Source organism: Cygnus atratus, chromosome 1 (assembly GCF_013377495.2).
Source record: "Cygnus atratus isolate AKBS03 ecotype Queensland, Australia chromosome 1, CAtr_DNAZoo_HiC_assembly, whole genome shotgun sequence".
NCBI lineage: Eukaryota > Metazoa > Chordata > Aves > Anseriformes > Anatidae > Cygnus > Cygnus atratus.
Genome location: NC_066362.1, coordinates 176,631,689 through 176,649,653, shown reverse-complemented (window position 1 = coordinate 176,649,653; position 17,965 = coordinate 176,631,689). Strand labels below are relative to the sequence as shown.

The window sequence follows — 17,965 nt, the reverse complement described above, 5'->3', positions numbered from 1 at the left end:
TATTACAGCATAACATATGTTGGCAATATTTTACAGTGAGTTTTCCATTCAACAATTTTGAATCTAAACAGATGACACACAAAGGAGAATTTTAATTAGAACGGTTTATTTGTCTTAATAAAATCCCCTCTTCATGAACTTATATTTGCCTTAGAGGGGCTAGTTAATATTACTGAAATTATTTACATTGCAGTGAAATAAAAACAAAACCGATTGAATGATTCCATTACAGTTTTCCAGAAAATGGATTTTCTGTACAAGCCACAGTATAGTTATGTTTTGATAGCAGTTCTTATAGAATGTAAAGCTGTCATATGTAGCCATTTTGTCCAGCATTATGCTTTAAATAGGTATATTAGAGTCAAACTTCCATTTTCATGTGGTGTATATTTAATAGTTAACGCACCAGAATACAGAGTAAGAAAAAGGTTCATTGTGATTTGTAGTCTTCCTCTTTGTGCTCCCTTAAATAGTTTTAAAATATAAAACACAATCCTCGGATACTATTTGCTTTGCAGCTCCTAAAGCAATAGTATTTAGGCATGAGAAGTACTGGAGTATTGGCCGTAAGTCCACAACTAAGACTTTTAATGGAGGTAACACAGTAAACTTAGCAGTGAATTTAATGATGTAGAGAAGAACTGTATCCTCCATTCCTGTACCTTATAGATTTGCCCAAATTTGGAGCAGCATTTTTTTTAAACTTAAGTGACAGTAAGTGAACAGATTGGGAGAGAAACCAGAAGAGAGAAAGAAGAGTAAAATGGAACAAAGGACAGACAACAGTATCAGATTCATTGTATTTTCAGGGAATTGCTTGAGAATACTGGAACATAACACATGAAACCGACCATAAACTTAAGAAAATATTTATGGAACACAAGGTAGATAGAACACAGTTTTCAAAAAAAAAAAACCCTTAGTTTTTACACAAACCTAATCTTCAAATCCATCAACACTGGTTCCATAAGACACACACCTTACAAAAACATGCAAACCGCCAATGTTCACTGTGCTTCAAAAGAAATCAAGATGACCAAAGATAATTTAAAAAAAAAAAAAAAAACCCGAAGAACAACAGTAAAAGATAAGGAGGGTAATTCAAGCAGCACTTCTGTCTTAATCTGCTAAAAATGCTCAAAAGAATTTATTAACAAGATATGATCACATTTATATGCATATGTAATGACACTTATGTGAAAGCAGTCTTCAACATCCATAATTTTTTGTGAGGGAAGGCTGATGGATTATTAAAAGACTTAAAACTGTACAAGTATAAACATGAAAAATGGTGATTAAGGATAATGTTTACATAAATATTGGCAGTTTTTGTTGGGAGAAAAAAATAACTAATAGTATAATCCATTTCATTTAACTATCCAAATATTTCATTTTATACCTGTTAAAGATATTAAAATACAACCTGGAAAAGTAACCCTGATCCATATCCAGCCAGCATGTAATGACAGTCAGAGTTTTGTGTGTGTGTAGGTAGGTAGACACACACATGGGCTTGCACACGCTACTTCATATTTCATTAGAGAGTAAATCATGATTAATGGCTGTATGATTCACAGATGCAATGCTGCTATCATCCTCATTTGTGGCAGGCATAAAGGCAGATGTAAAAGGGAACAGTTTATGACATGCTGCTTGATATTCTTCACATTGAGTGTGGCAGCTTCCGAAACTGCCATCAAGCAGTGCCTCGAAAACCTTTGTTAATGTCTACAGAAAGAAAATTAACAGTTAGTAAGCGTGATTTACAGATGTTTTATTACTATCAAAGGATGTGCTGTTAACAATACTACTCTGAACAAACAGGTGCTCTGTTGGTATTCAAATATAATTACTTAGAAACAAGTTTAAAAACAACATTTTTTTAAATATTTATCAAGAAATATAAAACTGTAGGATAACATACATGCTAAGTATACATTATTTAAGATCCCATATATTTTTGTCTCTAAGTACTGTATCTTTTACCTTCACATTTTTGTCTCTCATGTTTTTATCCAACCTAGTAGCCACAGCAATAGCTTTTTCTTGCCTTGATTTGTCCAGGAAATACATCATCTTTGCACCTTAGCACAAGAAAAAAACACATTTAGATAATATTCCTAAATGCAATACTGCACAGGCAGACACACAGGATCCAAAAAATTTAATGTGAATTAGGGTTTCTTAATTTTAAGCTATATTTTCCTCCATTATAAATAACTTAAAACCAATGAAACTAAGGCTATTTTGAAGTTCATTAAGAACATAGGGACTGAGCAACACAGATTGCTTCTGCAAAAATGAAATGCATTAATGATCATGACTAAGTTCTTCAAATCAGCAGGCTAAATGAAACCCATACTATAAACATAGCAGTGAGTAAGAGATGTTTTCTCAGAGATGTTCTGATTTAATATTTTTTTGAATGATTTAGTACTTTTTGAAAAAGTACTGGAGGTAAGTGAATTAACAGAACAATCCAGTTACTGAACAATTTTGGAACACATTCCAGAAGAACACCATAAAAATCCATGTTTGTATGGCAGAGAGTAATCCCAAGTAGAGCTGCTTAGCTATTTCACTCACCCTAGGTTAGGTATAAGAAAAGCATAACACATGTTTAGTACTTTGCTTGGGCTAGATAACCTTGGTGAGAAGCACGCTGTATTGATGTAACCATGCAGTTTATTGGACCACAAACAGTTTAACAAAACCGGTCTGGGCATCTCTGCAAGATACCATGTTGCTCTTTACCGGCATAATATAAAATCTTGGTTTGATGAACATGTGGGCATTCCACAGACTTTTCTTTCTCAAAATGCAGAGTACAGACATACCTCACATCTAATCTACTACAAGGAACAAAAGTCTTAAGAAATCACTTTAATAGAAAAGTTAAAAACCCACATTCTAAGTGTATTGCCTCTTCTTTTTCAACTTATTTCCCAATCATTAAATGTGCTTTCCTAATTAAAAGAAGTTTCATAGTTCTTAACAGCTTTCTTTATCCAGAACATTTCAGAAAAGAAATTACCACACCAAATATATTTGGGTTTGAGTTAACACTGTCAAGAAACATTAAATTTAACCTGGTTACATTTGTTTCAAGTCAGGGAGGTTATGTTATGGTTTAGGAGTTGAAAAGCTTTTAAAATTCTGTCTATGATATTTTTACTAGAAACTACTTTAAGCTAAGAAAACTCATTTGGAAACTCAGACTTCGGAACTTTGTATTTTCAAACTTGGATTAGAGATGCCAGTTTACGAAGTTTTAAGTTATGCAGTAGATGAATCAACCATTTTAAACTTTTTTCAGCATAAACAGAAGATTGACACAATCGACACAAAGTCCTAAAGCTACTAAGGACATGTTATTTCATTCCAGAGTTCACTTTAAATCCTAGTCCCACATTTGTTGCTGCTGCCTGTAAACTGATACACTGTTGAATCGCAGTGGTCAATGGACTCTAAGGATATAAAGGGGCTTTTACACTATTGAGTCCCTCACCTCTACTAAATATCTATAGACTCACCTTCTTCAAAGGGGTCCCTGACATCTCTCTAACATGGTTGCCACCACCACCAATGATCTAGTTTGCCTTCTTGTCAAATACTACAGACAAGAAGCCAAATTCATGGGTGTTATAGTCTTAGCTTGTACAATTACTAGGACAAAGTGACTGTATTCCCATAATAATGGAGGACAAGAAAGCAGAACCTGGAAAATATCCAGTTGGATGGCTAACAAGGTAACAAAAGCACAAGAACACATCCGTGAGAACCTGTAGCAAACACCTGCTGAAATACCTGTAACTTGACTTCCCAAATCTTGAACCTGCTCACAGGAATGGAAGGGGTGCAAGTATTTCTTTCAAGACACTGTCCTGTAACAGGGCTCTGTAACAGGGTCCAAGTTTGGGGTAACCTGCCTAACCTTCCTTTGAGCAAGATGACCAATCCTCTGGAGCTAACTTTCTCTAGGGATTCCTGACAGAGCCTGGCTAATTCTTACAGTGAGATTTTTACTAAGTGAGATTAGTACTGCTCTAAGTACTTTAAGTGCCTGATTGATTTTTATTCCACAACTTTCTGGACTCAGGAGAAGTGAAAAATTTCAATTTCGACCTCCTTCCACTTAGCTCCAGCAGCTACTCATACTTTTTCTACGCAAATAGTATGAAAGTGACATATGTGCACATTTTCATTGTTGCCTACAGAGCAGAAAAACAAAAGGAACAAGGCTGTCATTGTATTTTTATTCATGCTGTTGCTACTTGACAAAGCTGTGAGAATGTGTGAGATACATCCCAGCTAATTAGAAACCGGAGGGGAAGAAACACTTTCTAATGTATAGGATTGATTATTATTACATGGGATAATTAGAAAATATAAAACAATAGCGTTTATTTCAACACTAGAAGCTGAAACAGGAGGGATGACAGTGCTTCCACACTTGAATACCTACGGTGGTTTGGTAGTTTAACTACACTTTCTAGAGGTAAGGAGCAGGTTCATCATGCATCTAATAAAGTGAATGAGTTGGTGTGTTTTTTTTGTTTGTTTTAAATGGTCAAAGGCAGCAGAGGAAAAAAGAAAACATACAGTGGGTTTCTATCTCATTCCAATTTACGTTTAATGCAGAAAGATATTCTTGATTTCAATCACTGAAATCAACTTATTTTCGAAAACTTTAAGAAGTTAAACAAACCTGACAGTTGGTGCTGAATGGAGGTAGCATTGTGTTTGAGAAACTCTTCATTAAAACTTTCCAAATTTTTATTAACAAAGATTTTCTGCATTTCTTGATTTAGGACCTTGCTCACAATTTCTGGGAGGTTACTATGGTCAGATACTGGAAAGAGAAAGGGTAAGATGGAAAAAAAAGACAGCTTTTAAATAACTGCAGAAAACAATGTGAAAACAAACATCACTGTTAAAATTCCTGTTTGTTTTTTTCTTTGCAAATTTGTGCACAGAAACAAATTCTAGTTCAACAGTATTACAAGCAAGCACAAGCTTTAGTATTCACAAAACAAATCTGTCAGATTCTGATTATATTTTGAAAAATGTTCATTTTGCAAACACATACACATTGACTAGTAGAATATGTTTTTTGCAGTTACTTTAATTTAAACTACCTAATTGGGAATGAAGCCAACAAGAAATACACAATCAGCTCCTTTTAACACTATCTTATGCATAATTTCTGCTATCAGCCTAAGAAATTTAAGACTTCATATTTAAGCTGAAAAACAGATTCATATGACAAAATAAAACACCGGATTTGGTAGAACTTCTTCAGAGCAAACAGGATATACATGTAAGTCATTATAAGCTCCTGTGTCTTTGTTCAGTTTCTACTCTTAAAAGTCTGTTAATAAATGACGTTAAAAAAAGCTTAAAAAGTCAACTTAGTTGCACTTAAAATGCAGAAACATTTATTCAAATTCATTTTCAGCTCTATAAAAGCATTATAGATACATTTCTAGATGAATCATTCATAAGGGCTCTCTGCCATGTCTATTTGCTGCTGCCTAACACAAGTTCATAATGCATACTTGGCTTCGGTCAGAATCTTTCTCCCATATTTGCCACTTGTTTTCTTAAAACAGACTTAAAGGGTCCACCTGCTGGATTAATGGAGGAAGGAGTACGTAATACGTACATGCTGCCTTACATAGCACAACCTGTGCTTTCCTAGGTATTACCTAGAAAAAACGAACCACTTTTTTGTCTTTATTAAAGTTTGTGTTTCAGGAGTATATTTAAACATTACAAAAACATATTTGTCCACATTACTTCCTGTATCCTTATACATGCATACGTACGTACTTCCTACACACGTACCAGCTTTAGAGAATTTAATCAAGCACTCATGTAGCCATGGGTTATTACTGTTGATAGCAAAAGCTCTTTTGACAGACTGTAACATTAACAGAAATTTTCCTGTGGGAAGAGAAAAACAAAAACATTGAGATTAGGAATACTAAAAATTAGAAAGAGTTCTGTATCAAATACTGTTTTATGTTGCTTATGTTGCAAATCTAGTACAAATGTTAGAAACGTCAAGGCCTACAGAGAATTCAAAATGAGATTTACTTTTCACACCCAAATTACTTCAGAATATAGGAATGCCTGCAGCTCAAACTGACAAAAAGGCATAGATAATTTCACTGTCTGGATTTGTGTTACCCTAGGTAATTATCAATCACACTATAAATATTTTTCTACAGCATTAATTAGTGTATGCTAAAGCTTATTCTGCTCTTAGCTTTATTTTTAATGAGTGGCTGAACAAAAATTGTATTTGTCCTATAATTTCTTGATATCAAGTTCCTGCTTTAGTCAATTGAATAGATATTTCAGACAATTTTTGACTACAAATAACATAGGCCACAGTGAAGAATTAAAAGTTTGTAAAGCAAAAATAAAACTAAACCATACTTTACCTTTTCTAAAGTATATTTCAAATGCTAACAAATGTGTGTCTATATTATCTCCAATAAGATTCTTAAGTGGTATTAGGAACTTAATGGCTTCTTCTAATGGATTTTCTACCTGTTAATAAACACACAATGAAAGTTAAAACTTGAAATAAACATCTGATAAAACCCACTAATAATTGTTATTCACAGCATTTAAATTATCAGAGGGCAACGGTGAACTATGTGAATTAAACTGAACTGTAACATTGTTATTTGAACTGTAAGGTTTAAAAGTGTGTTCTCATGATTTCATATTGACAAAGGCAACATCACTGCTAACTGTGGCACTGCTCATGTAGCATAGTCACCTTGTAAGTTAGCATTTAAAAAGTAAATATGATCACTTTAGACAACTTCTGAAGTTACTCTGATAAGGGGAAGTTCTTTGTGCTTAGAGAAATACTGTCTCTGTCTTTATATTTTGTGGACAGCAATCATATTTCTGTTAATTTTTCTCTATTCACTGTATGAAGATCAACACAGTACTTTGGGCGAGAACCATCTTTTTGTTCAGTATCTATCCTAATGAAAGATGGCCTACCATTGGAACAACCAAAATTTAAATAAATTATGAATATTAATATAGAACTTCAAATTATTAGAGTAAAAAAATATGACCTCTTCAGCATGAGTAGAGGTAGACTACAAAAAAGGTATCTTTGCATGCAAAAATGGTTTTATATAAACTGATGGATTATTTTAGAAGAACCTCATAATAATCCCATATTATGAGACTTTTATGACAATGACATGAATTTAACGTAGAGACCATGCTAACCCTTTCCAGTTTTTCAGGAACTAGTTCTTCCCTGGGTCCACTAGTTTCTTCCTCCTCTTCATCTCGCTTTTTCTTTTGATTCTTTTGTTGTCGCTCTCTTTCTGCATGTTTTCTTTCCTCTTCAAGTTTTGCTTTCTTCTGTGCTCTTCTCTGCTTGCTAAGCATTTTCTTCAATTCTTTGGCTGAGAGATTTTCTATAGATTAAGTAACAGGTAACTTATTTTAACTTTTTAACTAGAAAACCTGTTTGTCTCAAACAACACTGAGGCACTCCACTATGCTCTTCCAACCACGTTGAAGTGACGTACTTTTACAGTAACTTCCAGAAATACCAGTTCTTGCCAAAATATTATCACCGTATATAGTGATATAAGTCCATTTTTACTACTGGATTACAGCACAACACTCATTCTTGCATATTTACTCTTTCATAGCTGTTACAGAAACCTCAGCTACTTGAAACGTTAACTACATTAAGTTGTTAAATCCATGTGACAGATTTTGCCTTAGAAAAATGGATTTTCAAGGGTAACACTAAGCCTATGTGTTGACTGCAGTTCATCTTCTAATACTAGAAACATCCTGACTGATTTATACTCCAACTTAAAACAAGCCTATTATCATTCATTGAAGTGTCTGACCCACGTACAGTCAAGATAATATCCTTGATTTTCTACAAATGCCAAGTTAAACGGATGCAAGCAAAAACTGGTATTGTTTGGGGTTGGGAGGTGAAATATTCCAGTATGTATTAACAATACCATCTTATGAGACTTCATTCTGCTGGCTGTGTTCAGATTTGTAGACTGCATTAACTTTTAGATAAACCAAGAAAACTTAACAGCTGCATGAAAAGCAGAATACACATAAAACATGGTTTTCTACAGGTCCATATGGAAGTGAGAAGCCTCCAGCCTGCCCCGTTCGCTCCTCTTTTTTTTCTTTCCTGCTTTAGCTGGGAATATACTGTAATTTCCACCTGGTCTTCAGTCATGTTTCACAGAAAACAGGATTTGTGCAAATAAAGTGTCAAAAAACAGAAAAATAAGCTTCTGAGGGACTAACACATCTTTTTTTGTGGCTATCACAACCTCTACCAGGGCTCTACAGCCAGAGTTGAGACTGGGAGGCAAGGAAAAACAAATGTTCTTTTCCCCTCATTCATGCGATACTGTCTTGCCATGTGGATAAGCCTACTGAACTCACATTCACAGCAGACTAATGAGCTACATGACTTAGTCTTCCTCATTTTAATTTCTGTTACATATTTCTGTCAAGGTCCTCTGTCACACACCTGTTTTACATTACATACAAGAACAAAATAAAATTGGAGAGAAAAAGGATGCAAGCTGAACTATGCTGTGAAACGTGCCCCTTTTTGTATGTGCATCATAAACAAACAGATGGGGGGAAAACCTCATTCACCTCAATAAAAGGTAAGATGGTATTAGCAACATGAAGTGGCATTTTTGGTTTAGTTCAACTTTTTTCCTCCATGTCTGTTGTGGTTTAGCCCAGCTGGCAGTCAAACACCACACAGACATTCGTTCACCCTCCCCCCTCCCTCTCCGGGATGGGGGAGAGAAACGGGAAAGTGAAGTCTGTGAGTTGAGATAAAGACAGTTTATTAAGACAGGGAAAAGAATAACAATAATAATAATAATAATAATAATAATAATATGTACGAAATAAGTGATGCACAATGCAATTGCTCACCACCCGTTGACCGATGCCCAGCCTATCCCCGAGCAGCCAGCCCCCCCCCCCTCCACCCCGGCTAGCCACCCCTATATATTGTTCAGCATGACGTCAGATGGTATGGAATACCCCTTTGGCCAGTTTGGGTCAGCTGTCCTGGGTCTGTCCCCTCCCAGCTCCTGCTGCACCCCCAGCCTGCTCGCTAGCAGGACAGAGAGAGGCTGAAAAGTCCTTGGCTTGGTGTAAGCACTGCTCTACAACAATTAAAACATCAGCATGTTATCAGCGCTCTTCTCATTCTAATCCAAAACATAGCACCCTGCCAGCTACTAGGAGGAAAATTAACTCCGTCCTAACTGAAACCAGGACAATGTCAAATATCTTTCCCTTTGCAAAAAGCCAGGCATTAATTTCATCCTTTTGTCAACAATCACCGAAGCACTGACAGTAGCTGTGATTCCACAAAAGGAGAAGCAACTATTTTCTTAAGAAAAAAAACAACATCTTAACTTGTTTAAATGGAAAAATGGCTGAATTCAATTTGATTTTTCCTCTTATGATTCTGAAATACAGCTCCTCCTCAAGTACTCCAACTATAACTAGGTTCATTCACATACTGGTTTTAAAATATGATGCAGGAAGAACAGAGAGGGAAATCTATAGTATGTTATCTATTATCTCTTTTCAGTTACTGATCAAATTATAAACAAAAACAGAATGTATGTATGTCACAAATCATTAATTCTATAGTACATAGATTACTTAGCTTAAAAACTTTTACTTGTCATACACATGAGCCTCCATTATGGTCTAGATACCTGAATTCACTTCTTGTTCTTTGCTTTCATTGGTAAGAGGATTATCATGAAGCTTCAAGTAGATTTCAATTGCTGATCGAGCAGCCTTGAAGTAGAAGGCATGTTTCCTGAGCACATCTTCTAATCTCAAAAGGTCTACATAGGCACGAAGAGTCATCTTTCTCATGCAGTATGTGTGGAAGTCAAATTGATCATCTGTTATCTCAAAAAAATGCTTCAAGGAGGGAAAAAATAGTCTTAGGCATTTGCTTGATTTACCCTTTTTAAAATAAACAGAGATAACTTATAACTGATATTATTTACAGGCAATATTCAGCAAGCATATAGCTATTTTTCCCATACTGATTGTTCAAGAGTACCTGTCTGTAGGAAAAACACACCCATGAAAATCTCATTTTGTTTGCGAAAAACAATGATATTATTCAAAGGTTTAGGCACTCTTTAAAAGCCAACTGAAATGTGATGGCTTTTATTAAAAACAATTCACCAAAGTCATCATAAAGGTAATGTAGAAATAGCTGTAGATAAGAGACATGAAATATTATATTGAATCATTTTCACTTCAAATAACAGTTTTGCACATAATAGATAACTAACGTCATCTCTAGCTATTACAATAAATCTTCAAGAATTAACCCATTTTAAAAAAATTAGAAGCTTTCTATGCAAACAAAGTCACGCTGTTTACATCAGCGAATATCTTTCATTAGTGTATAAGAAACTTCAGGAAAGAAGTTGACTGTTTGTACGTACTTACCCTTTCTACTTCGTGACATTTTTTCAAGGCATCACCATACTTCCCTAGCCTTTGATAAGCTGCAGCACATTCAGTCTGGAACCACATACACTGCATCTCATTTAGGTTTTCCATAGCAGAAGTCCCTTCCTGAAATAAGTGTCATTATCACTTTTTGCCATTATAGTTTCCCAGCTTTTTTCAAATATGGCTACTAGTTTCATCCTGTCAGTAGGAAACTACTTGGAATGCCATATAAATTGATATAACCTCACAGCAACTGATAGTACTACTTGTAATACCGTAATACTTCCCGAGATATAAAAGGATAAATTTAAATGATGTTTTAAAAATAATTATCTGAAAAAGGTTAGTGTCTCAACATATCTTTAAAATTAACTTATGCTTATATACACAGCACCTACAAAATTCCGGCCATATACTTACTGCTTTATCATGTATAATGAATAATATTTTTATTTATTTTAGAACTAGTTAATCTAAAATAAAAGGAAATTGGATTCAGATTTCATATCTTTTCAAGAAAAAAGAACCATAGGATTTATTCTCAACAATTTCAATACTCTAGACCAATATTAAAAAGATAACAATTTGTAGTGCTTACCACGCCTTTTAGGGATGGGACTGGCTTTATAAAATTTTCGTCTGTAGTACTAGCTTAAAGGAATGAAATGCTTAAGTCCAAGTTACACTTATGATGATGCTAAATCATAATAATATAGCAGCTTGCATATTCCTGTGCAATTAGCTCAGATCACATTACTGACAAATGGCAGGTTTTGCAAACAAGTTATCTATCAGGTGCGTTTTCAGAGAGCTACTCAGAAGTATGTCACTACAAAACTACAAGTATCTTTGGACATGTATCTTGGACCGAGTGTTTTTTCAGTATTTACCAGGTAAATTTTTAGCATTTACATAGTTATTTATCACCAAATGTAAGTTATTTTGAGCATTATCTTAAAAATGGACAATTTCAAGATAAACTTCTGATTTTGGTCACAAACTGTTTAAGAAACAGTGAAACTCAAAGCCAGAGGCCAACAAAACCTCTCTTTATTATAGCAATACACTTACCCGTGTAAACTTAGAACACATCTCCTCTGCATCTTTCACCATATTTGCTCGCAGCATGTATTTAGCACACTTAGAATTGATAAATCTGTCTGCAGTATCCAAAGATTGTGCTTCATCCATCCATTTTGCAGCTTCCTTCAGGTTACCTACATGCTGTTAGGGAGAAAGTAGTTAAGGAGAAATCAAATCAACTTTCAGTATAAACTTGATTTTGACCAACTCTTAAAATCTATAATTACAGGTATTTCTCCCTCAGAAATAAAAAAAACTGTTATTGTTTGGCTCCCCTCACCCTTCACACTGTATTTTTTTAGAACAATTTGCTTTAAGTTGTGACTTGCTTCAAAAAAATAAACAGAATAAAAGGGTTTTGATTTTCTTACTGACAGAACAGCGCACAAAAAGAAAAATGCATGAAAATCAACACCCATTAATATTAAAAACTGCAATACTAGCCACGCATTCACAACAGTTTCACGGGGCTTTTTGTTTTTGACCTATGTTCTCCACACGTACAAATTCACTCTTTACCTTGTAAATTTTTGCTTTTAAATAGAACAGTTCTATTAATGTTGGAGTGCTTGCAATTGCAGCATTGATGTAATCCAAGGCCAAAGAACATTGGCCAAGTTTGTCAAAGTGCTGTGCCAGGAAATACCGAACCCAAAGTAGCGTCGTTGGGGGCTCTCTCTCTCCATTTTCTGGAACAAAACAGAAAGAGCTACGGTAACCGGTAAGACTGAACACTGCACTTGAAAAATAAACACAAAAAACAAAGCACAAAAGACTCATCAAGTATTTTCTATAATCCTTTCATTTACTAAAAGTTACTACAACTATTTTCTTGCAAATAAAAGTTTGGCAGTTCTTCATAACTGCCATAAATAGTATTAGTAATTACACCATAATTGACACAAATCCATAGAAACTTACCACATGGACCAAAAAGGTCACACGTTTTCAAAGAGGCTTCATAACCAGTAACAAGTTCTTGGATTGTAGAAACCTGCATACAAAAACATCAACTTAAATTTTGTTTAACTGTTGTGGATAAATAAATTAACAACCTGAAAATTACTTGGGCAAAATTTGAGAAGCTGTACTAAAATAATTAATTGGAAAAATATTGTAGGTATCATCACATGGCTTACTTCACCTTTCCAAGGCTACCTTTGATCATCGGTTATAACTGGTGATACTACAGGATGCAGGTGTAATCTTCAGCAGCTTACAGCGGAAAGTAATCAAGTATATTTGATTACTATCCTTCACAACTTATATTTTTGATTAATTTTTTTTAATTAAGGTATTAGTTTTCAAGTATCCAAATTGAGACAACTGAAACAAGTTGCTTTGGGAAAGACTGGGCATGATGAAGACAATGAAGATAGAGGAGACTTTTTCTGTTTTCTACTACTAAATAATTTATTTACTTATTTTGTTGTTAAGAAGGCATTGCTGACTAGAACACAGAGTACATCCTTTTATATACAATCTATACATTGATTAAGGCTAACACTTTCTGAATTCATGACTTGTCAACTGTATCATTGCCCCCTCCATGGGTGAAGACTCAAAATTCATTCGTACAGTTCTGGGCTTACGCTACTGAAGTTTGACATTTACAATACATACAAATGTTAGTACATGTGCTTTTCATGACAATGAACTATTTCAATATCAGGTTCATGTCTTGCAAGTGTCATAAAGTATTTCTCAAAGCATTTTATGAAACTTTCAACCTGTTTTTGTAGTTACATTGTAAACGTGCCTGCCATATCTAACAAAGAATCAGCCTCTTATGAAAACAGAAATAGTACTAGAGAGAAATATGACCCATGTATATATACCCAAAATGCTAAATGGACCTGAAAGATGAGATCGTCTGACTGTAAGCATAACAGAATAATAGCTATGTTAGCCAATCAGGTAAAATCTGTAGATTATAAAAACCTCCTCCAGGCCACATCCACCTGCTCCACTGGGGGCTCCTCCACGGGCTGCAGCGTGGAGATCTGCTCCATGTGGGACCCATGGGCTGCAGGGGGACAGCCTGCTCCACCAGGGGCCTCTCCACAGGCCCCAGGGGAACTGCTGCTGTGTGCCTGGAGCACCTCCTGCCCCACTGACCTCGGGGGCTGCAGGGCTGCTTCTCACTCCTCTCTCCCCCAGCTGCTGTTGCACAGCAGTTTTTTTCCCCCCCTTTCTTCAATCTGCTCTCCCAGAGGCCCAACCAACATTGCTCCCTGGCTCAGCTCTGGCCAGCGGTGGGTGAGCTGGCTGGAGCTGGCTCTGATCTGACGTGGGGCAGCTGCTGGGCCCTGCTCACAGAGGCCACCCCTGCAGCCCCTAGCTACCAAAACCTTGCCACGTAAACCCAATACAGTTCTAGAAAAACAAAAGTTTTCAATTTGAAGGGTACTACTAAGTCAGTGCAATTGGTAAGAAATGGCAAGCGTTTCAAAGAGCAGAGAAGGTGACACACTCAAGTCACATGCAGTCAGTGTAAATGCCTCAAAAATGTAATAAAATGTATAAACAGATATGCACATTTTGAAAAGCTCTGGGCAAATCTCATGAGAAAATTTCTAGTAGCAAAAATTTCATCAAATGTCAAAACATTACTGGACTTCAAATAATTACAAAATGATAAAGGAATGCTAGGAAGTCACAAATGAACAAAGGCAAATAAATGCATTAAATCGTTCTCTGGTCTCAGACATCTATTTGCTTAAAGAAACCTTCAGCACCCTCAGAAAATCTTTGAAGATTGCTTTCTCTAAAATGAATTTAAATGCTGAAGCAAGCATCTGATTCAGGTAGCAGGCTGGCAGTGTACGTGCAACAGAAAGTGTTATTTCCCTGATATTTTTCACTACAACTTCAAAGTTTTCCCAGACTTAGGCTCATTTGGCTGTTAATAAACTCAAACTCCTCTTAGATCAGCCAGCTTTGCTAGATTGCAGGTGAACTGTGCGTAAAGGGAGAAGATCCCTTTTCCATAAAAGAGAACCCAGACTGCCGAGCTCTAAGCATCAAGTTTTCCACTACTGCAAGGACACTGGGAGTACAGCTTCACAACTGCACAAGGACCATTTTTCCCAACCAAAAAGAAGAGCACCACCACCTCCCAAGGCACACATGCCTGGGCTCTGTTTTGGGTCAGTGCCAGCAGCTTCGACTCAGAGTAGGGATGCCCACTTGCTAGCTCCATTATCAAGGGGAAACTGTCTGTGGGCAGGACCTAGGGCAGTGAGCGAGTGAGAAATCCTCTGGTAGCTAGCACAAAGGCCTCCAATCAGTTTTCAGCAAAAGTGAAACCAAACCCTCTAACCCTGAGGCGACTGACAACACCAACCTGCACCATGACTTAAAAGATGTTAAGTTCTTCCAAACTGAGAACTCTGCTAGGAGTTTTGGTTTCTACAGTCCAAGATAGTATGCTGGGATTGTCATTTGGAAAACTAGCTTGAACAATACATTTGGAAAATACTGCAAGCAGTCAGTAGAAGTAACAACTACAAAAATGCAAAACAGGTGATTAGAACATTGCAGATATTCTTGACAAGAACAGAAATTATCTTTGCTTTTCATGACCCACTCACAGAATCCTTTTCTTCCTTTTTTATGCTTATGCTGTTTTACTTCAGTCTCTCGCTAGCAATTTAGGGTAACAATTTCTCGTTCATGTGCCACTTCGTGAAACAAATTGTCTAGAAATATGAACCACAATTTGTACGTCCATATTAACAGCAAATTAAGTAGTAAAACACGTCTCTTGGATTTACTATCAATTATCGTTATGCTAGAGCCACCATTGTCATCTTAAAGGCGTTAGTATTTCACTATTTCTAAGCAAAACATCATTCTTCATAAACATTATGCTAAAACTTCTAAAAAAAAAATCAAACCGAAGCATCTGAAGCTCATATTACACTGTAAGAGATGAAATCATCCTCTGTTCCAAATCCATCTCGTATCAGTACTTAAGAGTGGAAAGAAAGAACTAGAGGTGTGTGTGCTTCTCCTTCCTTGTCTACACAAACAAGCATGCATCTGAGATGCCCAACCCAGAAGTAGTACAAAAAAAACTCTGGTAGCAAGAAAAAGATTTGTAACATCCAGGAATCAGAACCATCTTGGTATTACTGAGCATTTTTCAAATAGTTAGCAGCCTGAAAGGTCAAACACTAACTGTATACCTGCACAAGCATCATAGTTCCAAAGCCACTTTCCTTCATTATAGATGCAGTTGTTACATAGTTCACAACTTAAGTCAACTGCAGGCCCTCCTGAGGAAGGGGATGGGTTGCTGCCAAACTTCTCTCCCCCTTAAAATATGGGATTAATTTCATAGAAAGTTCCCCAATACCGATAAGGCATTTCTGCGTTAGCAAAAATATGTCTACTGCAGGATGGCCTGCGAAAGAGGGAAAAGAGAAAGTAGACACGCATTGAATGCCCAGCTGTGGAATTGTTCATCATCCACAGAATGGTCTTCTATGCCTGAAATGAACTCGGCTGTTTGCAAAGACAGATGTTCTTAATTCTGGAACCTCACAATCTGGCTCACGTATCAACCAGTGGCATTGTCTTATGACTCAAAACCTCAACATGGGTGGTCTTCCCCACCGGGAAGGTTGCTTTTCTCAGCTGGTTTTGAAGATCTGCAGGGGGAGGACACTGCTTCAACCTGCAAAGGCAGTATTTCTGCATCCTGCATTTGCTTTTAAGGTGAGAGGATGCATACAAGAAAGAAAGAGCACGTGTTCACGTTCTATTAAAGACAGACTGTTATCTGTCCTGGAAACTTGGAATTGAACAACCTTGCATCTTAATACAAACGGTCTCCACAACATTTTCTATTACCTGAAGAAAACTTGTTTCTTGCAGGTAACATGGTGACAATAGTGGTCCTGCAAGTAACAGAAACTGATCCTGAACCTCCACAGGACTTGGCAATCAACAGAGCAAACTTCTCTTGAATCAGATAGCTACTTATTCAACAAAACAACTCCTACAGATGTCAAAACTCGATCTTAATAGCAGAAGTATGCCTCAAAGGTGAGTAAAGAAAATCCCTTGTTTTCACCTCTAAGTACAGGTGAATTTTCAAGGGGTTTCCCATTACCAGCACTAGTAGCACTTTAAAAGTTTTCTGAGTAAGAATAGTATTTCCTATTCAGGAGGATAGAGCATGGTTGAGTTTGTCACACCACTTTTTCAGCAGAGATGAAGAGGTGTCCACTAGACTTGGTATGAATCCTGGTATCTACCTGAGAAACTGAAAAATAGTAGCACTCTTTAAAAGCATCTAGAAACCATTTGCAACTTGTTTAACCACTGAGTACCCGAGGGAAACTACTATAGTGCAAGAATTCAAAACAGACCTCACCACCTAGAAAAGATGGGATACCTAAAGACCAAATAGCAAATTCTCCTTACAACCATAGCCCTGGCAAGGCATTTTCCATGGCCCAGAGGAAAACCATGTTGACATCAATAGATAAAGAACATGTGGCCAAATTATTAGCATCATCTTCCACAAGAAAGAAACAAGTATCCAGTATGTACCCTGAAACCAATACTCTAAATTCCTTGTGGGAAATGGAGAAACAATAAAAACAGTCTGTAGGAGTACTATATCAAAGCTTGTAGTCTTCACTACAGCAAGATGTTATCTAAGGGACAGACACGAAAGCATTCACAATATGCCAGCAGACCCTGAAAAATATTTCAGAACTTAGTACCAAAGACCTTAAGACAGAAGAGCAGAAACCAGTTACTGGCCCATGTTTCTGGAGAATGCTTTTGACGACGACACTTTGAACAGGCCTTGTGGTAGCCCACAAATAAAACCAGTACTAAACCACCCCTTTCTTGAGCTATCTCCATTGTCAGTCCATCTTTGAGATGGTGGTAATTATTTACACATGCACACAAAACTAAGAGCTGAAAGCTGGGGAGCTGAACAAAACAGTGATGGGGAACACTATAAAGACTGGTTTCTATCTTTTGAGATGCTATGCTATCCATAGCATTCTAAACAGAACCTTTGTCAGAAAGAGCTCTGAAGGCTCCTGGGTCCAGAGACAGTAAGGGCTCTGCCCAGGAGTTAAGTTTGCAACGTGGAGTCCCATCTCTACAAATGCAGAGACTTAGATCTGAACATTCAGGCCCCCAAAACTTTTAAGAATAGAAATATTTCAAGGTAACAGAGGCACCCCTCTGATGATCTAATGTACCTAGCACAGCCCTGTTGCGTGAGCAATGTATTTCAATCCAAGGGACTCTGAACATAGCTTTCTGGATGGACACACTGAGGAAGTTTCAAATAAAGAAGCTACCAACC

The 17,965-nt window shown here is 36.5% G+C and overlaps 1 protein-coding gene across 5 annotated transcripts in view; it reads right to left on the bottom strand.

The window, feature by feature from the left end:
• Positions 1-1,119: 1,119 nt before the first annotated feature.
• NAA16 (N-alpha-acetyltransferase 16, NatA auxiliary subunit) overlaps positions 1,120-17,965 on the bottom strand; it is a 64,864-nt gene continuing 48,018 nt past the window's right edge. For 3 of the 5 annotated variants that reach the window (XM_050711587.1, XM_050711591.1, XM_050711594.1), the window contains 11 exons: positions 12,547-12,619; positions 12,145-12,314; positions 11,614-11,766; positions 10,537-10,665; positions 9,780-9,993; positions 7,255-7,457; positions 6,450-6,558; positions 5,848-5,946; positions 4,709-4,852; positions 1,987-2,084; positions 1,120-1,728 (listed from right to left, as the gene is read on the bottom strand). In XM_050711587.1, coding sequence (XP_050567544.1) covers positions 1,528-1,728; positions 1,987-2,084; positions 4,709-4,852; positions 5,848-5,946; positions 6,450-6,558; positions 7,255-7,457; positions 9,780-9,993; positions 10,537-10,665; positions 11,614-11,766; positions 12,145-12,314; positions 12,547-12,619 — 1,593 coding nt within the window. In that variant the 3' untranslated portion in view covers positions 1,120-1,527. The remainder of the gene's footprint in view (positions 1,729-1,986; positions 2,085-4,708; positions 4,853-5,847; positions 5,947-6,449; positions 6,559-7,254; positions 7,458-9,779; positions 9,994-10,536; positions 10,666-11,613; positions 11,767-12,144; positions 12,315-12,546; positions 12,620-17,965) is intronic. The other 2 variants (XM_035553316.2, XM_035553317.2) reach the window with 1 other exon arrangement.